Source organism: Drosophila subpulchrella, chromosome 3L (assembly GCF_014743375.2).
Source record: "Drosophila subpulchrella strain 33 F10 #4 breed RU33 chromosome 3L, RU_Dsub_v1.1 Primary Assembly, whole genome shotgun sequence".
NCBI classification, from domain to species: Eukaryota; Metazoa; Arthropoda; class Insecta; order Diptera; family Drosophilidae; genus Drosophila; species Drosophila subpulchrella.
Genome location: NC_050612.1, coordinates 22,722,137 through 22,748,564, shown reverse-complemented (window position 1 = coordinate 22,748,564; position 26,428 = coordinate 22,722,137). Strand labels below are relative to the sequence as shown.

Genomic DNA, 26,428 nt, shown 5'->3' with positions numbered 1-26,428 from the left:
AATACCTGAATCCTTTGTCCTGAATTTAATTCACTAAAAATTTTAACCGTGTAATTTGTCTTTTATAAATTAAATTCAATTCCCCTTATCCTCTGTTCATTTCCGATTAAAAATCACAGATACTTCTTCAGATAAGTCAAGCGTTTGCCCCAGTCATCAATCTCGAATTCCACTTCCCCTTTTAATAAATAACTTGACAAGTCAAGACTTGAAATTCCATTTCATTTTTAATTAAAAATTCCACAAATCCATTTTGTATTTTTCCAATCCCACAAAACTGAATTTGTTGAATCAAAATGTTGGTTGCGTAGGTCGCCCAAGCGCAAAGAGTTACTTTTAAAAATGTAAAATTCCATTTCATTTACAATTAAAAATTCCACAAATCCGAATTCAATTTATAAGAATTGTTCCATTAAGATTTCATAGAAATGTTTTCCACTGTTTAGGCCACGACAATGGCCATACAATATAGTCCCCATACATATATGCAGCCATATGGGTATGGTCTTTATATTTTTCTTTTTCCCCAGTGTTTGTGCAGAAAATAGGGGGGCTAAAATGGGGAAAAAAAAATATTTTTGCTCTAGCGCTTGGCACGTGACGCGGCAGTTCGAGTTATTCTTGTTGTTGTTGTTGCTGGCTGCTGTGCACAGAGATTGTTCCCGCAACCTTTGACCCCCCTGAAACCCACGCTCATGTTTTGTGTGACAAGTTGGCTTTTTGCTGGGGCCTCTTGTTGTTATGCTGCTTTTCTTCTCATTCTACATTCTTTATTATTCTTTTTTTTTTCAACAAATTGGTTATTTTATTGAATTACTCAAGCTGCAGGAGGTAACCCCCGACATTTCCCAGCGACGTCGTCTGGCTTGCGTGATTATATTGGCCTAAACAGCAGAATCGGGAGGGGGTGGGGTGGGGAGAAAGTCACAAGTCGCGACTTTCTCCTTTCCCTTCGTCGCTGTGTATGCGACTTAAGTAGTTTCGCCGCGTATAATAAATTTTCTAGTTTAAACTCATTTATTGCCCTCGTCGAAAGGATGAAAGAATGGATTCCAGGCCGAGTGGGCGGGCCTAACGATACCAAACTCCACCCAACCGATGCCATATAATGGCCATTTGTTGTATAATTTTCACATTGTTTAGTGTCCCGAGCCAGAAGTAACTTCCGCCACTCGCACACTACCTCCTCTAGGGTTTTTATTTATGATATATAGATTACTCAGCGAGTTGCTAAAGTAACGGGCAAAGTGCTTTCTGCCGGGGTAAATACCTCGCATTTCAAGTGACTTGCGAGGGGTGGGGTTAATTACGCTTGAAAATTATAGGCTACGGGGAAAATGTCTTAATGCGCGAGGAATTAAATTGGAAATTCGAGCGGAGTGTAGGAGGAACTTTAACCCTATAAGTAGTAGTCACGTCAGCGGAAATTTGGTGGAATATTTGATTATGCTGTAATTTGGAACCAATTAAGTATGAACGAAGCTCCCTAGTTATTACATATTGAACAAGCTCTTGCGTAGTTTGTATACATCAATTAAATAAAAATCGATTTCAAATTAGAATTTCTATAACATGTAAGGGCATACTCTACATAGATATTAGATATGCTTGGTATGCTTTTAGACTAACTTTTTGTTAGGGACTTTAAAAGTATTAAAGCAGCCCATTTTCAATGTAAATAATTTTTGAAGGCTAAGAATTTCTCATTTCCCTATCCGACTGATAGAAATCAATCGCCCTCCCAGTCACCTGGCAGCTAATTGGCACACGTGTCTCCCACAGCACATCTAATCAAGTAATCAGGTAGTCCATGGCCTCCACCGTGCTAAATGCATCATTACTCACGGCTAATAAGCTGAAACTTTGCCTCACGGCGCAACTTTTGCCATTGCCCACTTTTTGGGGGCCATCTGTCGGTCGAACCGTGCGGCTGATGGGCTCTTATGGCAGGGATCAAATCACCTGGCCGGCCACAAAAACCAGTCCGCAAACGGCTTTAAATGGGTCCTGGCCCGGGGCAAATGAATGCTCTAGCTACTGTTCGATTAAAGGAGGTGTCTATCTATGTTGATCTCCAGCTTACATGTATTTTTTGTGTACATTGCAAAAAAAAGGTAGTTTCAACTGATGGGTAAAATGCAAATACATCTTTAATATTAACTTAAATGAAGATTATAATTATTGAATAACATGATAGCTGTTTTTTCAAATTATCTTTTATAATAGATAGTATTTTAATAATGTAATTTGTTTTATAAATAATCAGCATCATTTTAAAAAATTGATTTTGTATTGGAGAAATATGTTTCCGCAATTTAAATTAAATTTAAAATGAAAGAACCCTTCGTTTTTGTAGAAATTTTACTTATAAACTCCTTTAGTTGTCCAAACCAAAAATCTTCACTTTAATTTTAAGTATGCATTCTTGTTTTTGCAAGGATTTTGTAGCCACTGCCGGAATCTCTATTTGCGATCTGCCGCACAGCTTAATTTCCTGGCGCAAATATCAACAAGGCCAAGTGAGATGCGCCGGGAAGGCCAAGATGAAGCCGCATCCCTAAAGCGCTCTAATGAAATTACAACACAGATATGGGGGGATCCCGGGGCACTGGTGGCATGGAGCAGCGGAGTCGACACAAGACCCTGTAAGCCAAAGTGGCAGTGGGAAGTCAACTAAAACTAAGCTCACTTAATGCGTTGCATAAGCGACAAGCGCGAGCAGGCCAGCAAACACAGCCAAACACCCACAGAAACACACTCAGTTCACCAGGCAGACAGACAGACAAACAGACAGACAGACAGGCAAACAAACACGGAACACCTACGAACCGGAAACGGAGGCAAGAAGAAGAACAGGGCCAAAGGGAAAAACAAGTTTTCGCGCGCACGCCGGCATTTGCACTTTTACGTTTATCCCGAGGATAATTTAACACCCCATACAAATGCAAACAAATGAGCGCAAGCCCTCTAACAACCCACTCACATACGGATTCGTGCTAAAGTAAAAAAAAAATGAGGAAGAAAAACAACATTTATTTACTTGCAAGTAATACCCGGTAATGGGTTTTTAAAGCAAATCCGCTACGGGCCTTTAAATGAACTCCTCTCGTTTCGTCTGGCAATTAAATTTCAAATATCAACACACACACTCGCACTCGCTGTCGCAAGGGAAAGTGTCATTGTATAGTTAATTAAACAAACATTTTGTGCAGATAAAACGCTTTAATTAATGCTCTTACAGGACTCGAATAACCCAGCAGAAGTTCGGATTAAATCTACCTCGGCTTCCCCGAAAGCCCCCAAACACCTGAAAAGTATGCAATGAAAATTCTTTTCGTGCCTGTGTGGCTCGATTCTGCCATTTGATGTGGGTCGTTTTGGGCTACTCGGTCGGTGGGTTTACTCTTATCTAAGGCAGGGGTCATAATAGCTGGGTCTGAAAAAATATAATGTGCTTGATTATATATCAAGGGAATTCCGGGAACTCAAAAAACAACTGTAACTATAACAGTAAATCAAAGTATAGGTTGTAATTATATCGGATTTTTTTCTAGGATTCCAAAACTTGAGTTAAAATTAATTACTTTCTGATAAAACGATCCCTTGACCTTTTCAATATAGATTTGAAATACTAATATCTTAGTTAACTTGTATGCTTTATTTAAAATAAATAAGGGGATATATTAATGTTAAATAGAATAATTATAATTTGTTATTGTATATTTTATTTATTCATCTTAAAAAATTATTAAAATTTTATATTTTGATTATCTACCTTAATAAAATATTAAAATTTTAAAAGTCAAGATTAACAGCATTATTGAATTCTTCCTTTTTATTTAAGTTTTACAATATATATAGATCAAATTTGGTTCTGTTTTTTTTTTTTAAGTATTACCGTGCAACTCCCCAGGTGATTTCCTCTTCGATACCAACCCACAAACTTAATTAAACTCTTTATATTTCCTTTCTTTATAAATATTTCGTTCGAGAGCTGTCGCTGGGCGTGCGATTTTTCAATATCCGGGCGGAACATAAATGACCACTTTGATGGGCTTGCTGCAGAATCCCGCCCTTCACTCCAAAATGGAGACCCCCAGACCCCCAGACCCCATGCCGTGTGACACATGGTCTCGTGTTGACGCGCCATAAAATATGCAATGCATGCAGTGTGTCAGCGTTTTAACCGCCCAACCACCCAAACCACCCAGCCTGCCCCACCTGATTTTATTTTCCAACTCCCATAACTCAGCGGGTCGGGTCGCGAGGGGACCAGGCCAAAAGTCATTTCGTTTTTTGTCAGGCCCATCGCACAAAACTATCAATAATACGCCACGCCCCCGAGAAAGCGCCCATCCCACGAAAAATATATACATACACATATATAAAGATATATGCGGGGGCAGTTTCGGCCCAGTGGAGCACCACATTCAGACATATATAAACTGTTTTGCTTTATGACTTTTATATGCAGCCGAGCGGCTGCGGCGGGGGCAGTTGCAAATATTTTTAATATGCTTCGGCGAATGTGTTGTGGGTTAAAAAAATAAAGGAATAAAAACGCTTACAATGGCTGCTCCATTGGGTTTTTTACGTTCCGTTGCGGGCTTTTTACGTGTGCAGGGGTGTGCCCCCTTAAATGGTGGAAACACCGCTTGGCATATTGAATAAAGTGGACAACATTTTGCCAAAGGATCGTATCGGATCGCTGGGTTTTTGGCTTTGGCTTTGGGTATGGGTTTTTGGCCTCGGTCACGAGCTTGGTTTGTTTAGCTTTAAAATCCACTAAATGGCCTGGCTAACAGGATGCGGTGGATGCAGGAACCAGGATCCAGGATCCAGGATGCTGGATGCAGGATATACGCAAAACCAAAACCGACATTCGGTCCGCATGCATATGCATTCAGCTCGCACTCCCCTGCTGCAAAGAGAAATGCACAGAGACAGACATGAAATTCAATCAATTGGAAATTCCATATCAGTGAAAATATTTTAATATTTATGCAAAATATTTACGCACAGGCTAAGGGAGCGGTAGATGTAGTGGTAGTAGTAGGGATGGATATTCGCCAGCGTTTAGCAGGTTTACCCAGCGAAAATAATAATATTGAAATTGATTTTATTCATAAGGGCGTTGAATATTTATGCAACCGTGTTCAATGTAATTATGGCATTCGTTGTGTTTTTTGCCAGTGCTGCTGCTGGTTATGAAAATGGAAATGAATAACGAATGGCATAGGTAAATACGTTATTATGCCCGCAACGAATGGAAATTAAGCAGCTCAGATTTATGATATATTTTTTCTTGACCGAACAATCTGAGCTTATCTCTTAGCTTATCGGATGCAACTCACGTTTTGGGTTTTGGAATTGGCATTGCAATTGCGATTTCGAGTGCAATGCAATGTCACCCATTCTATATGGCTTGTCATGGCCAACCGCTTGTGACATCCAGCTGTCAAATGCAGCTCTCGCTGCACTTCTCCAATCCAAGAAGGATTTCCTTTGTCTCATTTGCCCACACCCTCAATGAATGTCACATTTGACAAGCACTTTCCTTCTGTCTCCATCTGTGCTGGCTCCTTCTAACGCCATTTTTGTGTGCCATGTTGTTTCTGGTTTGACAGTTATGGCACACAGATATTTTGCGCTTTGTTATATGATATTTGTGGAAATAATCTGGAGGGGGTTCAAAAAATACTTGAGTATATCGCTTCTAACCGAAAAAGCTTAAAGTTTTTCGGTTTAAAACGTCGTAATATGTAGAGTTTTAGTCTTTACTTGTATTTAAGGGTCGCAAAGTTATTGTCGTTAAGGGTAGATATTTATTTTTTTTAAGTTCTTGTCTTCAGATCCTTAATATGTTTATCTAACTATAAATACTTAGCTAGAGGCAAAATTCAAGTTAAAATTGTATATAAGTAAACCTACTTACATTGAGATACCAAATTAGATTTTCCGAACAATTTAACTACTAGTTAACTTTCTCTAACCGGTCCCTATAACCTTAACATTTCATTGAGAAATCTGACCTTAATAGGTTACTCTTTGACTTATTTATATCTATACGGAAATATTAACATGACATTGACAAATAGGACCTAAAAAGGGTTAATTTTTGACTTATTTATATCTTTAAGGATAATTATTATCATCATAATTAAATAATAATTTCTCCTTCCCTTGCAGATACAAAATCGAAGTGGCGGGCAAGAGTCTGCCAGTTCTCACCAATCTGGATAAAGGTCGCTATGGCGTGATTGTGTTTGAGAATCTGGACAAGTACCTCAATATGGACAAATGGAATCGTGAGCTGTTGGACAAATATTGTCGGGAGTACTCCGTGGGAATTGTGGGCTTCGTGAGTCCCAGCGAGGAGACTCTAGTGGGTGCCCAACTGCGGGACTTTCCGCTGTTTGTCAACACCAATCTGAGGCTCAGAGATGCCAGCCTTAATCCCTCTTCATCGGTGCTTCGATTAACTCGAGCGGGGGAAACGGCCTGGGGAGCTCTGCCCGGTGATGACTGGGCTGTTTTCCAGCATAATCACAGTACCTACGAGCCAGTGGAGTGGGCTCAAAGAAACACTCAAGAATATCCAGCGGATAGTGTGGGCCAGGTGCAGCTACCTTTGACGACTGTCCTCCAAGATCGTGGACAGTTGGATGGCATACAAAGAGTTCTCTTCGGGAGCAGTTTACGTTTCTGGCTTCATCGTTTGGTATTCCTAGATGCCCTGAGTTATCTAAGTCATGGTCAACTTAGTCTTAATCTAGAGCGTATGATTCTAGTGGATATAGATGATATATTTGTGGGTGAAAAGGGCACGAGGTTGCGACCAGATGATGTTCGGGCACTGATAGCCACGCAGAAAAATATAGCCGCCATGGTGCCTGGGTTCCGGTTTAATCTGGGATTCTCGGGAAAGTACTACCACCATGGCACGAGGGAGGAAAATCTCGGAGATGATTTCCTGCTGCAGAACGTCCAAGAGTTCAACTGGTTCTCACATATGTGGAAGCACCAGCAGCCCCATTTGTATGATAACCTAACCCTCCTGATGGCAGAAATGCACTTAAATTACGCCTTTGCCATGGATCACAATATACCCACGGATTCGGGTTACTCCATATCACCACATCACTCGGGCGTCTATCCCGCCCATGAACTACTGTATTTAGCTTGGAAGAAGGTGTGGAACGTAAAGGTTACGTCCACAGAGGAGTATCCTCATTTGAGGCCCGCTCGCTTGAGGAGAGGATTCATCCATCGCAATATAATGGTGTTGCCACGGCAAACTTGTGGTCTATTCACACACACCATGTACATTGATCGCTATCCGGGGGGTAGGGATAAGCTGGATGAATCGATACAGGGAGGAGAACTCTTCCAGACCATCGTGTACAATCCCATCAACATCTTCATGACGCACATGTCCAACTATGGATCGGATCGTCTGGCTCTGTACACATTCCAATCGGTGATCAAGTTCCTGCAGTGCTGGACCAATCTTAAGTTGGCCTCGGCGCCGCCAGTTCAGCTGGCCGAGATGTACTTCCGGCTGCATCCGGAGGAGGTGGATCCGGTGTGGGGCAATCCCTGTGACGATGTGCGGCACAAGAAGATCTGGTCGAAGACCAAGAACTGCGAATCGCTGCCAAAGTTTCTGGTGATTGGTCCGCAGAAGACGGGCACCACAGCTCTGTACACATTCCTATCCATGCACGGCAGTATTGCGAGTAATATCGCCAGTCCCGAAACCTTTGAGGAGGTGCAGTTCTTCAACGGGAATAATTACTATAGGGGGCTGGATTGGTACATGGACTTCTTCCCCTCGGAAACGCTGCCCAATACAAGTTCCCCGATGCCCACGCAGCTGGGATCGCCGCGCTTTATGTTCGAGAAGAGTGCTACCTACTTCGATGGCGAGGCTGTGCCGAAGAGAACTCATGCCCTGTTGCCACATGCCAAGATCGTGACGATTCTAATATCGCCGGCAAAGAGGGCCTACTCCTGGTACCAACATCAACGTTCCCACGGCGATGTTATTGCCAATAACTATAGTTTCTATCAGGTAACCGCATTTCCTCTAAAATTACCAAAGACTAGGATATGAATTTGCTCATTTGCTGAAAATCAAATGAACTTCCGTTTCCTTACAAATCTCCAAGTGAACTCTATTGAAAACAATAATTAACTCGCCTCATTGCTTACTTAGAAAAACAAATACGATGCCCCCTTGATTGATATCCATTCGATAGCATGTCGAGCGAATACGAATTCCCCAAATTGCAATTTCTTATCTCGCACTGTGGGGGAAAATGAAAAGAAACATTTAAGCAAACAGGAAAACTCATTTGGGTTCACCTCAAAAGAAATTCGAGAAAAACCAAACCAAACAAAAGAAAAACAAAACAAAAAACAAAATAAATGTTGGAAAATCCAGTTTTAATTCGAGCAACTTGTGGGACTTGTGCTGCTCTATTGTGGCAAGTAGGTGCCTCGCATCCTCACATGCAGCTTCTTTCGTTGATTCTTTGGAACATTTCATTTGAATTCCATGCCGGAAAATTTCCATTTGCACCCGAGCTTGTCCCACAACTAACACATGTACGAATGCCTCAGATTGCTGCGCCAGCTTGCTCTGACATGTGTCCAGGTCCTGGCCAAGGCACTCAAAATTCGTTCGTTGCCACTCTTCGAATGGCCAGGGGGGCCATTTTACACTTTGAATTTAAGGGGAGAAAATAAAGAGTTCCGTAGGGAATTAGCACAAGATTTATTTGTACGAATATGTATGAGTATAATAAAATGCGAGTCAAGTAAAAATTAAATGCGGATTTATAACATATAATAGACCTATTTTTACCAAACAATTTTGTCTACTTTTTGGAGTTCATATTAAAGGATATAATAATAAAATAAGCTCTAATACTAATTTTGTTTTTTTTTCTGATGCTTAGATTTGCTTAAGTATATATAAAATTATAATTATACGTAAAATGTTTTGGTAAAAAAACTAAAACTTAATTATCAAAAGGCATTTATTGAGTGGTTTTTAGATTTTAGAAATTTATTTAGGATCTTTAAAACTATCAATCTAAGATATTTATAGTAAAGAAGAACTTTACGATCAAGAACAATTTTTTTGTTTTTGAGTTGTATTTATATTTTAGAAATTTATTTATAACAAAAATGAGTATTCAAATGAATAATATATATTTATCAACCCATACATTATAGGATCTTTAAAACAGCGATAAAAAATATAATTTTCAAGTACTTTTAAATGCCTAAAATTCTGCATATCACTAATAACAAAATTATTATTATAAAAATTCTTTAGAAACTAAAAAATAAATATAATTAAAGAAAATAGCTCATTTTTTTAAGTGCATATGAGCCAGTCGTGTGCTCAAGCTTTGAAATAACACTGATTCCACACCCTTCCACTTGTCTTCCCCCACCACTCGAACAGGTCATAACGGCAAGTGACTCGGCACCCAGGGCGCTGAAGGATCTGCGAAACCGGTGCCTAAATCCCGGTAAGTACGCCCAGCACTTGGAACACTGGCTGGCCTACTATCCCGCCCAGCAGCTGCACATCATCGATGGCGAGCAGTTGCGCCTGAATCCCATCGATGTGATGAACGAGCTGCAGCGCTTCCTGAAAATCCAGCCGCTGCTCGATTATTCAAATCACCTGCGATACGACGTGAAGAAGGGCTTCTACTGCCAGGCCGTCAGCGAGAAGCGCAATAAATGCCTCGGAAAGTCCAAGGGCCGTCAGTATCCCACGATGGATGAGCGCAGTGCCAAGCTGTTGCAGCGGTGAGTAAAATCGAAATTTCGGGGAGGAGACCAAGGACCCAACGAATTTCGTAAAGGTGGGAAAATCATGAAAAGTTCGAGCCATCAGTCGTCCGTGTGGGCGGTGGCGGTGTGAGTGATTTGGGGCAGACAGGACGAAGGAGCAGCTGCTTTGAGTGAAGGATTAATGAACATGTGTGGGCAAGGGTTGTGGGGACAAAACTCCCAGCTTTTCTTCCTTTTTTTGTTTCCCTTTTTTTTCCCCCCAGTTTCATATCGTGTGAAGGGTATGTGCCACTTTGCGGCCGCTAAAAGTGCACTTTGCTGTACTGCGATTTCGTCGGTATGCCAGCTGTTGTCAGTTGACAAGGAAAACGATTTGCCGGGCGGGATTTTTCTAGGCCAACAGCCACACGGAAATGGAGATGGACAGATGGACTACTTTGTGAGGCATTCAACTGGAGTAAATGGGAAATATATCAAGGGAGTTGGAGTTGGAGTTGGCCAAATAAAAGTGCTTGTAAGCTGGGAAAATTTGTTTCCTGACGAGAGAGATTTCATGTTGATGTGGGGGAAAAAGGAAACCCTACCGCAAATATGTTATGTGGGTAAAAAGGGTATAGATTGGAACAGGATTTGTAAAGGCGGTAGTTTATTAGGGGAAATAAAAATCGAAATTGAAATAATTTTCTTAGGGATTTCACTAAAGATAAGTAAAATCTGCACTTCAGCTGTGAGCAATCCAAATCGCGAGTGTGGAAGCTGAAGTAAAATATTCAAAAACTTAGCTAACAAAAGTGGTGCTGCCTAGATAAGTCCCTGTCGTTCTGCATATTTGTTCTGTCTTTGAAGCGGCAAGCTAGCGATTTGAAATTCTAATTGCGCGCCACCACTTTTACCTGCGTACTTCCTGCATTTCTGATGTTTCCCTCTGATTTTTTTTCGCTTGCAGATACTATCTGAATCACAATACGGCGCTGGTGAAGTTGCTCAAAAAGCTGGGCTCGCGGCCAATACCGCAGTGGCTCAAAGACGACCTGTCCACGGGCACGTGATAGCAGCTGTTCGGCGGAGGAGGAGTGGGCGGCGGCAGCATAGGAGGCATTAAGTATCGCAAATTGCGGGCAAAACTCAGGAAACAGTTGCATTGGCTGCATCTGGCGGCCGAAAGTGCGGAGGACGCTCAGCGACGACGACGTCACAACTGACAGGAAGGAAATGAGGCGAAAATGCTATGGAAAATCTATCAGACATGTTCTAGTTTTCACTCTCGGCAAGCTTTTGCAGTGGCGATTATTTAAGATCTGTAGATTGATGGGAAATTTACATACTAACATTACTAGTTAAATGTCCAATGAAATATTTTGAAAGCTCTAAGTAAACTAAAAGTAATATTTATTTTGCTAAAAATTTATTTTAGTATTTTAAAATGTTTGTAAGACAATACTGTTTGAACAACTCTTTAGTTTAATTCGAAAATATCTAAAATCACATTTTTTATCCCAGTGCAATCGCTAGCCGAAAGTGAATAATGGAAAAGGGCAGGCCTATGAACAGCTTAAAAAACAGCTGCTGTAGAAAAAACTATAAATTAAGAAGGAAAAAATAACATAATTAGTCGCTTTTAACATGCATAAATCTTTTTTGTTGTTGCTATTGCAGCTAATTAATGTCAGTGCAGTTGTCAGCTAAAGTTGTACAGTGTGTGAGTGCGTATCTGTGTGTTTATCTGCGAACATTGTGTAAATAGGCGTGTGTGTGTGTGTGTGTGTATGCTTGCGCATTATAAATTATCATAAATAATATCATGAGGCATCATGAATAAATGCATAAATGCGCTTTGTTAGTTGTTTAATGTTTATTAGTCGGTAATGGCGAATTAAGCGCCTAATTAAGTTAACGCATAATCCAGCACTTTCGTTATTACCTCAGACACCGATTCAGCTCTCCGCATCCTAAAGACTCGATCAAATAACTTTTGACAACTCTAAAGCCCATACTATACTATTCACACGGCAGCTGCAGAAACCGTACTGTGTACTTTAAGCAATTTTAAATCCATGCCAAAACTGTGAGTTCGTTCCAGCAGTTAACGAGTGCTACATCAATGAAACAGATATCTATATCGGAATAGTACGTTAAGCATAAGGCTGCCTCTATCCCCTAAGTGTATTATAGATGTTTTTAGCCTAAGCCTAGTGAGTAGACCCGAAATGCGCTTGTCACAGGCCTCGATGTAAAACTGTAAAGCTCTAGTTGTATTTTTAACGCAGCACTAAGCAAAGCTCTATTGTATAGTTGGATATATGCGTAACTGTATGAGAACTAGTTCAAGTTTAGATTGGTAATGCGACAATAATAAAAGCGAAAATTATTGCAAGTGTAAAGTGGAATTGATGTTTTCTTGTTGGTTACTGGGTGGCGGGAAATTGGTCTAGCTATTTCTTGGATTGCCCTATTAATAGATTATCAAAAAATCCTTTTTACATTCAAGGATATACACAATTTTAAATTTATTTAACGGTTATAAAGCAGTGCATTTGGCGAGTACACGATCCATGTAAAGTAAGTACATATTCTACATGCAGCATATATCTACATCTAGCAAATACACCACCCACACATATAAAGCAGTGCATTAAACACTTAGGAAGGTCTACTCTTAGCGAAGTTCAGAACCAAGTAGCACATGTTAAACTTCTGAAAATATCGATAGTATCAATCAAAAATGTAATACTTTTTATCTCTTTGTTTTATTACATCGAAATTTAATTTTTACTTCAGTTAGCTTTGGCTTATTTTATACCCATGCAAAACACACTATTATTTTCTGAATAATAATAGTAATAATCGAGAAAAGCGCTGCTGCATGTTAGTCCATCACTTATACGCACCGTTACCATTAATCTAACTGGCATACTTATCGTATGAGTAATTTTTTCAAGTCGCCCGGATTGACACCCCCTGTTATAAACTATGTTAATTATCCTCTAGCTTAAAATAAAATGACTTAAATATAAACTTTAATAAAATAGCATGTATTATCAGTTGCTATCAAAATTTCAAAATCCATAATTTGGCGCTCTTTCCTTAGTGAAAACAGTGAAACCCCAGAAAAATATTCGATTCTTCCAAGGAAACAGCGATGGTATCGCACCTCCAGTTAGTTCAGTATTTATTTACTTACTTATTTTATAGTTATTCAAAAACACACTCCACACTTTTCTGAGTAATAATAGTAACAATCTAGAAAAGCATATGAGTAAATCGGTTTATTTCAACGAATAGACAATGGTTTTTTAAATTGTCATCATTTGAAGCCATTATGAACACTTCGTAACATAAATTGAGGTTATTTTGTTCAAGTTTAAACTGAAATGACTTATATATACATTATAATAAACTACTGTACATGTATTATCATTTGCGATCGAAATTTCAAAATCCTTAATTTGGCGCTCTATGGTTAGTGAAAGCAGTGAAACCCCAGAAAAATATTCGATGGTTCCGTGGGAACACCGATGGTATCGACACCGCACAGCTTTTCGGTCGTACCTCCAGTTAGTTCATTTCTAAAGTTCGTTCGTGTCGGTTGTGGGTGTCAATGTTTTTTATTTGTATTGACAACTTTAAATATTAAACTTTAAATACTCGCTTTTTGAAATATATTTATAAAAAATATATATATATTTAAGAAAATAACGGTAAAGAAATTATATGGTGGCCAAATTTGAATTGAAACCAAAAAAAATAAATATTTAAAATTTAACTAGATATAGCACGTTAAAAATAGCACGTGCTAACAGGTACTCGGCCAAAAGCGACAGTTGTAAAATAATATTAATAAAATCGCGTGTTCATATAGCCGGCTGAAAATAAAAAGTTGTGGGCGAAGAGAGCAGCAGAGAGAGTGCCAGCGAAAGGCCCACTAAAACGCCGCCTTGTTAATTATTAAATTGCCAGAATATATATCGCTCCATATATAATTCTATTCCGAGTGATAATCGCTGGGTTTTTGCCCTCTGCGCCGCGTATGAAAAGCCAAAGAAGATTCGCTGGGTAAAAACCGGTAATTCTCTCAGCCCCTTCTCCTCTCCAAAGTTCTCCCATTCTCCTTTTTGGCGCCCGTTCTCAGTTGTTTTTTTTTTTTTTGTTTTTAAGCGGCTTGTTGCATTTTCCCCTTTTACAACTTACATACTTTTGTTTTAGCAATCAAAAGTCAACATAATTCGTATCAAAATGTTTAGTGAAAGGGCAAATTTCATTGGTCCATGTATTTTGTTTATTGTCGTGAAAGCTACGTATTCGGTCTTATCAAGTTCTGTGGGTTCTAACGGTGCCTTTGGAATTTCCTATGATGAAAGGGCCATCGCTAAAGTATCCGTTTCGAATAAATAATACTCGGTTCGTTCATAGCATATCCAAATTTGATTTCGGTTGAGAGGTCGTGCAAAGCCTCCTAGTGTAGATTATATTTCAAATTTATTCTTAAATCGAATCCTCATTTCGGACGCCCAGAATACCAAGAAGTTCTAAATATTACTCATTCGTTAAACCCCCTCCATAACCGGTGTTTTTGTGATTCACAAAGAGTGAAGAAGAGTGCATTCAGTGTGGTGTAGTGCCCAGCCGTAGACCCAGTTCCAGTTAGCCCGGTGAAATATGTCCAGAAATAGGGCCGCCATGGTCAGCGCCTTCCGGCTGTTCCTGCGACCCTCGACCACCACCTACAGAAGTCTCGCCCTCCGTGTGGCCCCCGTCACGACCTTTGCCCTGGTGAGTACCATACACAAAGTGCTGGAATACCTACATACAAACACTATCTGGGGAAGTCGCGCTCCGGGGGAGCAGCTGTAGCTGTTGCCGCCGTATCGGATCTATAAAAAACACACGCACTTGTTTTACGAATGTGAATAAGCGCATGCTAACAGCGGTGGCTAAAAATATAGTACCCTAAAGTGTACCATAGTAAAGGAATTTTTCAAAAAGAGTGTAGCTAGTTTTTTTTAGTTCCTTTGTAAATCCTTAACAAAAAGCTTTAATACTTTATATATGTAGTTACATATTAGTTTAACTTAAAGTTCATAAACTTCTCATAAGACATATGGCTTTTTAGGTTTTACAAAAGACTTGGGTTATCATAGTCATTGAAAAACTTAAGATCTTTAAAAATCTCTTGTTTTTCGATCATTGCTACGCATGTTAAAATGTTATGGGTAAAATTTACCTATACGGATAGTAACGTTACTATTAAAAAAGGTTAAAAACTATTCAAAATTGGGATGTGTATTTTGTGGTTGATTTGGTTACTATTTAATAGTAAAACTATCATAAAATAGTATGTATTCTGTGTTAAGATGTTGTTAGATTAAATATATCATTGATTAAATTGAGAATTCCATGGGTTGGGCACACTTAACTATTATATTGATTAATTACTTACTTGTGTTTAGTTTTAAAAGTTTATTAAAAGTGATTTTAAAATAAATTTTTAACAAAAAATGTTTGTAATGAATAATATTTTAAAAATTTTCTTTAAACCAACGGCTTCTATAATTTTGACCACAACTGTCTCTACGCAGATGTAGTGCCAAACAGTCATACTTATATAGAAACACTCAACATGCGTGTCTTGTCCATTTTCTTATTCATATGTGGTGGGCACATTTTGTGTTTCAAATTATTAAAATTTATGCAAAGAACCCGTCTGAAAAATACCACATAAGCTACATACCTACATGTCATACATAAGTTTATACACATCACTCTTGTTCTCTGGCTCTCCATTTTCCCCTTTCTCTTTTAAACTCCCTTTTCGCCCAACTCCACATGGAGTTTTGCTCTCTCCAACTCTCTCTCACTCTCACAACTTCTTCTTGTTTTTGTTTTTGCACCTGCGCGAAAAAAGGGCAAAGCAATAACAACAAAAACAGCTGTCAGAAATGTTTATCATCACATGACATGATGGAAGGGTGGGGTGGAGGAGAGGGAGGGGGGCATTGATAGATGAGTGATTGTAATTTTTTTAGAGAGCACAGTTTGGAACAATTAGCACTCGCTATGGCATCCCAGTGCCCATTAAACTGTAGGTCAGTGATTTAATTAATTTGGGTGAGTCACTGCAATGATGCTGCAAGCAGTATTTATTTTCTAACAAATGGAAAACGCAACTGCTTATCAGCACACATTTTCAAGCTTAGTGAATCAGCAAATTCAACTAAACGAATAATCTAATCAAAAGACACAGTAAAGCTTACCCAAGGAATTAGCCAAATATTTCATTAAAAAGCCAGAATGGAATAGTGTTTTGGGAGAAAGAACGGATTTACATAAAATTAGCGTTTAAAGTAAAAAAAAACCGAATATTAATGGGATCCACTGTAGATATAAGAAAAAATTTTAGTTCTGAACATATTAAAAAATCCTTTAAAAGTTTTTTTTTGGGAAACTACGCTAACTCATAAAATTCTCATTTCTAAACAAAGCCTTATCAGCATTTAAAAATTGATTACAAAATCAAAACTCATTTATAAGCCAAGCAACGTCTTTTATGCTAATTAAAAAAATTCATTTTATTTCAACAAGGAGTTCACTAAATGTTTTTTATAAATATCTTATTAAGGAATATCTTAAAATTTTTAATGATTTATCAACTGTGTTTAGTTAATTTGCCAAAAACTGAGTTAAAAGTAACACCCAGAAAGTTAAAAAAATACTATAAAATTGTACTTGTTTTGAAAATATTTTAAAAAACATTTCTGTTACTTTTTGAACATTTTATTTATTCAACTTGGATTTTTAAGAACATTTATAATGACTTCTAAACTAAAGTTCAAATTACTCTAATTTTTAAAAATTTCAATTAGTGTTCTTCTTATGGACGTTCTACTGTACGAGGCCCATTCAACCGGCGTGTATTCTACTATTTCTTTTATGCCAAACTCGATTTGCATACGAAATGATTAAATACGCCGTTATTTACTCAGCTCAAGTGTCGGCAAAAGCGAGCGGCTTTTGAGCTTTTTTATTTGCGAAGAGAGCGCGACAAACAAAAAACGAGTGTTGATGACATTGGGCGCAAAAGGGGAGATTATTTTGTACCGGGATTACTTGCTTTTTACCAGGTTATTTGCTCGACTTTTCGAATGTGAGAGAGAGTCTGTCTCAATTTGCATTGTTGTTTTTGCGCTCTTTTCTGCTGATTAGAGCAAATAGAGAAGACAACGAAAACGACGGCATTGATTGTCAAGCTCAAAAGTTTGGGAAACTTCTTGACCCCGATTTCCGTTTTTGGCATCTTAACATGTCACATGTCTCCACATCACAGTTCAATTTTTTCACTTTAAATCTCTGGGCATACGCGAAAAAATAAATAAAGTTCAGGGGATTTGTAGAATTTTTGGTAGACCCCTCTCCAATTTTTTGTTTTTGTTTTCGTGGAGCACAAAAACTTTTATTGGCGCCATTTGGTCTGCCCCACAATACACACTCACATACAAAACAGACTCAGAACGTGTGTTGTTATATCTCCCCGACCTTTCCCCCCCAGCATAGCCCTCTCTGTCCGACATTTCCTTTTCAATGGGATTTTTGGCTTGCCCTCGAATTTTGGCTTTTTTGCATTGTGTTGCCATTTGTTTTGCCATATTCCTGTTTCCTGGGGCGTGGCACACAGACAAATATATGTGCAACGGAACAGTGTCAGCTGAAATAATAGTTAAGCCCACTATTGTTCTTCAAAAACTGAGAAAATATAATTCTAACCAATTACACAATTGTTTTTCGCTACCAAAAGTTTTTCCCCTAATTGTTTCACTACAAATTTTTTAATTATATAAATAGTTTGGGATGAAATATCACAATGTAAGCTTCATTTTTTCGATTTTGTAATCAGTAAAAGTTTTATAACCATAAAAGTGAGAGGTACATCAGAGTTTTAGAATTGAGTAAACCTAAGTTCTCATCTCTATATAGCCTATACCACTAGTTCTGGGGTATATTTACATATTCCTTTCCCATATTGATTAAATAGCCGGCTTTAATAAAAAATATTTTATCTATATGAACATATCTTACTAATGAATGCATTATAAAAGACACATAAGTGTTCCTATAAATACTTCCATCCTAACAATGGGAAATCAAACATTTGTGGTGGTTCTTCGATACGCTGTGTTCATTGCGGTCAATACACTTTGGAGAACTATACAAAACCTTTTCAAACCTTATTATTTTAACCACAATTGTATGTAACCGGGAATTTTCTCTGCCGGTGAACAATTATTTTCCGACCGATTCAACGTGGTCGATGGGCGATCAATTGATATTTGATTAAATACACGAGTGCCATGATTCAGGCTTTGGAACCGGCTTTATTTGTGCATCTCTGAGTGCCAGTGTGCGAACAAACACAGATACTCGTGCATAAAGCCCGATGAAAACAACGCGGTACTTATGCAAATGGAATTCATCATATCCAAAGCAAACCTGCACAGGTTGCACATAATGCAGCCAAAGGTCAGCAGCTTAAAGCCAGGGCTTAAAGTCGTGTGGTGCGTGGTATATGCGACTTTTTACCAAATCTCCTCATTAAATCAGGCTTAGTAAGTGACACTTAAAATTCACTTTTTACCGCGCAAGTTTTTCCTACTTTTTCCTTACACTTTTTATGGTTTTTAGCTTAGCTCAGCTTTTGAAGGATCCGTTCCACTTAAAGAAATGTGTATTAAATCATTAGTCCTGGGAACTTTGATAACAGCAATGTAAAAACCTGAAATCAAGTTTTATTTCAACTTTTCAATTTAATGTTATCAACCTTGATTGCTTCTCATGTCACGTTTCCCAAATCGGCTTAACATTCTGAATTAACATTTTATTATACACTGAGTTAAAGTTCAATTTACCCATTTAAATTCTTTTTGGCAAGTTGAACATTAATTTTCATACTTTATTATTAGCCAGCAAATTGAATACAAAAGAAAATTGTTAGCTTCTTAATTGCCTCGTTTTTAGGCCGCATTTAAATCGCTGTGTGCTCTCCTCTGCGCTTCTCATAAATACTAGCTTAGGTGAAGAGTTCTTCATGCCTACAATCTTTTAATACTCGCTCGACCTTATTCGCAAGATTTGCCTGCTAATTCCCAACAAAGTTAAAGTTCCAGCAAGTTCTTTGCACCGGCTGACAGAAAACAGTAAAGCACTTAACTTATCAGCACTTATTTCTTGACTTTGGCTAATCTCCTTCTTAAAAACTATCAGCTATTGTTTGATCAGCAAGTTTCTGCGGCTCTCACCTTAAAGTCTCCCAAAAACATTCGACTTAACCCGTACACAAACAGTCAAGCCGCAGAAAATCTGCATATTATAGAAAGGGCTTTCGCCTAACACCCACTCACCCCCAATATTATTCTTCTCCCCTGGGCTTTTCCTTGCAAACTTGTGCACGTTTTCGCACATTTATCAGCGTTGCAAAATCTTTGCATAGCTATCAGGGAAAACCGAAAGCAAATTTCCCCACCAGACGTTGCAAAAATATTTGCATGCATATAAGTATGCACATCGTACTATTTGAGAGGATATTCGGAGAAGAGGACGAGCGAGGATTATACGCGTAATTAATGCTATCGTAAAACGTCGGAGACGGGTGCTCCACTGATGTCACAAACTAGAAAGACCTCATTAGGGCTGTCGCTGTCGCTTCATCAGCAGAACTTAAAGTTATGCCTCCGAAATTGCCGGCATAACTTGGCCGTAATTTTATTCAGCCCGACAAAAAACTAACTGAGGGTATATCTTTGCGCCAAACAATAAAATTACACTTTTAAAAAGTATTACTAGGTAATATTACTATTACTAAATATAACCTTTAAAGAAAAATTCAAAATAATATTTAAGTAAAATGTATGAAAAGTAAGGAAAGGATATATATCAACCATTGTAAGACAGCTTACAGTCCATTCTTTCAAAGGTATATACTTGAAATCTTAATGAAACATTTTTCAGAATTTATATGTTATGATTGTTTTGACTTTTAATACAAAGATATTATCTTAAAATGTAGGACAAGTCTAAACCTTTTAAAAACGTTATTCATTAATTTAACTGATTTTGTAAAACCCTTTTAATAGATTTTTAATGAGACTTTTAAAGCCATTACTCTAGACTTAAATTAGTTAAAGTTAATTGTAATTAAACCATAACGAAGTTATGCGAACTTTGCCCTGTTTTAGCTAGGACAATGCCTATGGAAATTTATTATTAATCCAAGTGTATTCGAGTTTATGTTTATCTTGGCCCCTCTCCCAGTTTGGTAGCCTATGGTAATATAACTTCTGGCAACTTTGCCTTTGCGTGCTGTGGCCATTGCTCCTGCACTTGACTTCTGCTGTCGACAAGGGCGCCAACTGCCGAACAACCCCACATGTGAGCCCATATACACACATAAGGCCCCATATAAAACCGCCACCCTATTTGCCCTCGAATCCCCCGCAACTTGTCGGTTTCAATGTTCGCTTTGATGTTTATCTAATGACTCTGCACCGAGCTGGGCTGCATGTGTACCTAATAGATACAAGTGGCCAAAAGCCCTCTCCTGTATCTTTCCCCTTTCACTGGCCACTTGTAATCCAATCTCCGAAACTATTTACTGTGCTGGTTAAACTGTAAGCACCAGCGGAGAATCCAGCTAACATTTTCCTTATCAATTTGTGGCGCTTTTATGATAGTACTTATCAGCACTTGAGACTTCCAACGAGATTGTGTATATAAAAGTGCTCAATTTTTAATACATAATTCACTTGCAGAGGCCACGCGACCCCGAATCAGCTTAAATAATTTATTTGTTCAATTTATAAAATCAACCCAATTCAATTTGAAGCATTCAGGGGGAGATCCCTCGATTGCGATTGACCTGCGCCATAAAATATTTCAATGTTGTCAGCATAATTCTGCGGAAATCCACTTGGGTACATTTGTTTGTGCACTGATTTTAATTCAATGTATTGAATACCAAATTCTGTGGACAAACAGAGCCAAGTGGTCTGCTAATTTATTTAGCAAATATTTGCGGCGTTGGCCACTTACAGAACTCTATCTATCGCAGTCCCAAGATCTCCGAATAAATTCTAGACAATTTAAAGCCCAAACAAAGGCAGCCGGGCAGAGGGAACCGCATAAAAGGTTCGTTATTAATTCAGGCCACATCGCAGGCTCTGCGGGTGAGTTTTGGTCCCAGGTTTCCGAGTTCTTCGACAGGAGGCGAGTGTCAGCTGTTGTTGGTTAGACTTCCCCGGGCTTTGAAGGCGCAAATTCTCCTATTATATGCAAATTTTCGTTGCGCTCCACGGGCGAAGCGAGCTTGCCTCAAAAATGAGCTACATAAATTTATTTTTGGTCTCCTACTCTCGGTAAGGGTTTCCATATTATCCACTTAAGCTTGTCATACGAAGCAAGTAGGGACTTAAAAGACAAATATGACATACATGTACTTGGCTCTGTAAGTTGTGTAAATCTGTGAATCTGTAAATCTTTAAATAATACAAAAAATTGTTAATTTTTAAAACTTTAAAAATATTGATTTGTAATGAAAAATATTGTTATGTGATTTCTTATTTTATAAAACTATTTAAACATCAATTGTTATATTCTCCAATAAGGACATTAAAAATGCGCACATATGCTTTAATATTTATTATTGGTAAATGCTTAAAATAAAATTTAGAATCAAAGAAAATTGTTTGTTTTTTATATTTTAAGCACACACATATGTAAAGTAATCCCTTCATAGGACCAAATGAAATGAAATATTTAAGACCACTTTTTTGGTTTTTATACCAACTTACATCATAAACAGCTCTTTGCCTGTCCATAAAAAAGGACATAGTCCTTGAAAAATTCCTGTTTTTTTGTCGCCGCCATTCTAGTTTATTTTAGCCATAAAAAGGGGACTGCATAATGTTGTTTTCATGCGGTTTACACTAAATGGAGCACTCAACATGCGGTTGTGCTCTTGTTGCCGCTTTTTCGTCGCCTACTAATTAGAATGGGATGTGGCCTTGGGTCCTTTCTGATAAGCATTGGGGCGTGGCCCGTGGGCCTGCCCCTTTTCACTGAGACTTATTTTGGCGCCCTTTGTGAGTGTTAATTGTATTAAAATTAAAATAAAAATTACCCGCGCAAGGCTGTGTCCTGGAAATAGCTCATGCACATGGCCAAGATACTTGCAAGGAAAAACAAGCGCACACATCCTTTGGCTTGGAAGTGTGAAGGGTCCTTTGAAGGAACATATTTTTTTGGAGCGCCCTTTGGCAGCTGAATTTTTTCTCAACCCTCAAATGAAAATGAGAAATTTTTATGCAGGAAAATATTATTTTTCCTCAGACGTAGAAGTTTCTTTCATGCATTTTTTTTCGGACAACTAAAGTCTGTGAAGGAGGATATCCTAGGAGTATATCCTAGTCACTAATTAAAGCCGAACAGCTCCTGTTTCTTGTCCATTGGCCTGCGGGTTAATGAGCCATTATTTTGAGTGAGTAACGCAATTACCGAGTTGGTTTTTATGTTTGCTCTGGCCTCCTTTGATCCTGATTCCAGATTCCATGGATGCGGTTATGTGCTTAAACCCACAAGTTTATGGTTTCCTGTTTCGTTGAGCTTCGTATTGAATGGCCCAAGCTTTTAGGGGCTCAATTTGTTGCAGCTTTTTCCACATTCTTTGCCACTTTGGGCCGTGTACCTCGCTTTTTCATGTGCATTATTTACTGATGGCAGTCCATCACCCGGGGGCAATACACAGACTCTATGAATATGGAATATGTGTAATTGAAATTCGTTTGGCCAGCTTGGGGCTGAATAAAGGTAAACCAACCCCAGGCAAGAGGGTGTAAATGTGTGACTGTGTAATCCTTGTGGGATTTTTCCACTCACCCTTATTACCTTTTCCAATTACAATTAAAGCTTAATTAACTCGAATTTCGTATAACCCTTCGCATTATTAATTAACTTCCTGTGAATGACATGTACTTCTACCTCTAGTTACAACATTTACCTAATTCCCTTGTAATTGAACCAATGAATGAAATGCAATTCATTTATTTTCTTCTGGCGAATTTCCATTAACAAAATTGGCTGAATGAACAAACAAACCTGACATCAGGCTTCTCTTGAAATATAACGTATATGCAATTTAAATGAATTTAGCTAGAAATACCAGCGAAATTCCCACAGCATGCATTTAAACTCAAGTAAAACGCTTACAAATGAGCATATAAAACTCACTTTTGGCCAACTCTTAGGGGAGTGTGAGAGGTTAACTTCTGATGAAATGGCCTAAACAAGCAGGCATTCAAGAAATGTTTGGGTAAGCGGCAAAACTTTTCTTTGTTAGCCACATTTATTTTTCCAGCCACATTCAAGTCATAATATATTGTTGGTCAGTTCGGGCATATGTCTGTTTTTAGCCAAATTTCCTGTGGTTATCTGTGAATTATGAGGTCTGCGACAAATTTCTGGCCGCGTTTTGCTCTCTTTCATTAGAAATGAAAAAAATGTCTATTTCCATTTCAGCGGTGTATCCATTGGATGTGCGTATATCTATCAGATTGTATACTAAGTTTAGTACGTCTGGCCTGTCTCTTTAATTTTTCGCTCTCTGTATTTGATGATTTTTGATAGTCAATGTGTGTATACTGTATGCGTTTGTGTCTGTGCTTCCCAACTTGTTTATCTATTTTTCTCTGTTTTTTCTCTGCTGAATATTTACTTGCAGAAAATCTTTTCTGGCAAATCTATTCACTCTGGGCCAATGATAAAAACAAAAACCCACAAAAAATCCCCAGCCTGCTGTGAACATGTGTCTAATTTATTAGGTCTCTCTCCCAGACTTTCCTTTTAATATATTTATAGAAATTTATCGACGTGGCTTGAGATGTTGTCGAGATGGTGTTACCGGGCTTTTCCTTTAGCCCTATCCTGTCTTCGCCCGGATCCTTCGAAGTCGTTCCACTAATCTCATTTCCTCGGCGATTTGCTCACTCATGTAATTTTTATGATTCATTGCCAGCAGCCTCAATTTCTAAATAATAAATTGCTTTGCAAGAGACTCCTCTTCTTTTACGAGCTATATAAAATATCTGTGCGCGAAACTTCAATTGCATTTCAACCGGTCCGACAAATTGCCTTGATGGGGATTCATTATTTCATTTTACCCCGCCTTAACGAGTCCATTCAGAGACAATCAAACGCGTAAAGAACAATATGCTCGGCGGCCTGTTATTCTTGGCTAGGAGCCCAGGAATACAGCACTTGACACGCGACTTTGTTGGCCAAGAACAAAGGGCTGAAAGGCGAGTGCCTGTCTAGGGTTTCCCTTGTCTCACAACTTTGTAGCTTGCATGACTTCCTGAAGCGGCAACTTTCCATACTGAATTCCTTGCGAGGGGTCCTTAAAATTTAATTTCAATCAATTTAGAAATTCGCCGAGAAGTTTCACAAAGTTTTTACGTTCCTTAAATGGGGTCACCATGTCTTAAAATATGGAAAGCAATTTAAATCTTTTAAGAGAGTGGCTTCGAAAGCTTAGAGAAATGAAATGGGTATGCTAATTTCAAGGAGAAATGTGGTTTTATTTTTATTTGGCTAAGGAAAAGTATATTTTCCTTGATTGTTATTTATTTTTTCTAATCAGTACAGATACTTGAGTAAGTGGGATAATTCTAGATGTCTTTAATTTAACTTAAATCAACTTAAACTTTTTCTTTAGGCTGCTTAGCCTTCTTTAAAATATGAAAAACAATTTGGAAAATTGAAGAGAGGGCTCCAGCCTGCCGAGCGAAATGAAAATGTTATGCAAATTACACGAACCACTGTAATATTATTTTTATCTCTAATGTTGGACAACTTTTTTGGTTGGCTTTTTCGGTGTTTTCCAGACGAAAAAGATTTGAGGAACCCAGAGAGACATTCACTCGGCTCGCCTTTGTTTATTGTTATCGCCCCCCGGCCCTCCGCTTATTTTCCTCTATTCCAAAGGCCTTTTTGTCCTGGCAAGTCCTGTGTGTCCTGTGCCTTGTTTTTCCATCAACTGGGACTGAAGCGCCGCACGTGGTCACATTGTCGGGCTCATTAAGAGACAATTGCAGCAACATGTCGCAGGCAGAGGCCAAGGATACTGATGTTTGCATACGGCTGCCTTTTCCTTTTTGAAAGCTGCCCCTCAGCCCAAATTAACTTGATGTGATTTGATTCAAGTTGCGGTCACAAGTTTGGGATTATCTCTTTCCCGGGAAAAAACAGCAGGTGTAATTTATGAAATTACATTTTCATTTTCATCTCAGGGCAAAGCCAAACTAAGCTGAGCTGCGATTTCAATTTATTTGGATGATCGTAAAAAGTTTTGACACCATGGTGCTGCTCGTGGAAAAAAAAAACAGTGGCATACTATCCGGCTGTAAGTTGGATTTCTCTGTGGCTGTCGGAGCTTGTTAAATTTATGTGCCGCCTAATGTTTCATTTGCTTCGTTGGCGCAAATGCCTGTGGGGCAACTTTTTAACATTTGATGCCGGCTGGCAGCTCGTCGGGGGTCATAACTTTTACTTGTGCCCTCTGGTTTCGCCAATGTCTCCGAATTCTGCGGATGGAAACTCTGACCAACTGTCAGAAGAAATGTCCCGAAGCAATGTCATTTGGCCAACTAAAGTCCATCAATAATGCGCGTCCACAAATCACCGAAGTTGCTGCGGAAAAGCAGCTAACAAAATTTGATCTATGGACTGCATGGGCGTATCTGGGGAATTTATTTGCCATTTAAATTTCAATTACTCGTGGGAACCATTTGATTTCGCTACATTTTTCAAATGCATTGAAGAGGGCCTGAATTATTGAAGCGCCTGATTGGAGCCGGGCGTGAAATCCAATCAGTAAAAGTTAGAATAGGTGCACAACACGTGCATACCATATGAGAACTGCCGCAGTTCCCAACTCGGTTCTAAAATGTATGCATATATGGTTATGCTCCCATGCAGACCCCCCCCCCCCCACACACACACTCACACACTTTTTGACAGCTGCACCCAAAATTATGCAATGTTATTTTATATTTTCAAGCACGAGCTTAAACTGCGAGGGTTGTTTAGATAAATTTGCTGGTTTGAGAGTTTGACTAACTAAAGGAAATGAATCTGTCGAAATGGATTTTTAATGTCAGAGTTTCAAAGTAGAATTTATGGGCTTTGTTGCTAAATTGCAAGAGGCTTTTTATGTTCAGTTTACTCTTGGGACCGTTTAACATGCCATGTTGTTTGATACTAAATAAATAATGTTGTTTGATTTAAAAAACCTAAGTTTTAATTTTAAAATGAAATGTTTTAATTTCAAAAGATACAAATTTCTTTTTTCTATACAGTTTTAAGAATTTAGTTTCCAAAAAATGGAAAATTTACTACTATTTTACGTGTTTTCCCTTTGAAAGTGTTATGATGACAACTTTTCAACTTTCAAATCCTCCCAAGCAAGTCAGGTCTTGTTTTTTTGGTAAAATGACAAGGTAAACGGTTACGGTTTCGATTTCGATTTCCTTTGCCAATGTGTGTCCTCCCTTGGGTGTGCGTGTGTGAGATTACT

At 38.5% G+C, this 26,428-nt stretch overlaps 2 protein-coding genes across 5 annotated transcripts in view; both read left to right on the top strand.

Annotated features, from left to right (window-relative positions):
• Nucleotides 1–12,197, top strand: part of LOC119552971 (bifunctional heparan sulfate N-deacetylase/N-sulfotransferase) — a 60,270-nt gene extending 48,073 nt beyond the window's left edge. The window contains exons 5-7 of the mRNA XM_037862983.1: nt 6,190–8,074; nt 9,479–9,831; nt 10,763–12,197. Coding sequence (XP_037718911.1) covers nt 6,190–8,074; nt 9,479–9,831; nt 10,763–10,865 — 2,341 coding nt within the window. The 3' untranslated portion in view covers nt 10,866–12,197. The remainder of the gene's footprint in view (nt 1–6,189; nt 8,075–9,478; nt 9,832–10,762) is intronic.
• Nucleotides 12,198–13,380: 1,183 nt separating this feature from the next.
• LOC119555261 (calcium uniporter protein, mitochondrial) overlaps nt 13,381–26,428 on the top strand; it is a 48,962-nt gene continuing 35,914 nt past the window's right edge. For 2 of the 4 annotated variants that reach the window (XM_037866564.1, XM_037866562.1), the window contains exons 1-2: nt 13,381–13,514; nt 14,329–14,586. In XM_037866564.1, the coding sequence (XP_037722492.1) occupies nt 14,473–14,586 (114 nt within the window). In that variant the 5' untranslated portion in view covers nt 13,381–13,514; nt 14,329–14,472. Of the gene's footprint in view, nt 13,515–13,593; nt 13,880–14,328; nt 14,587–26,428 lie in introns of those variants that run through there. The other 2 variants (XM_037866565.1, XM_037866563.1) reach the window with 2 other exon arrangements.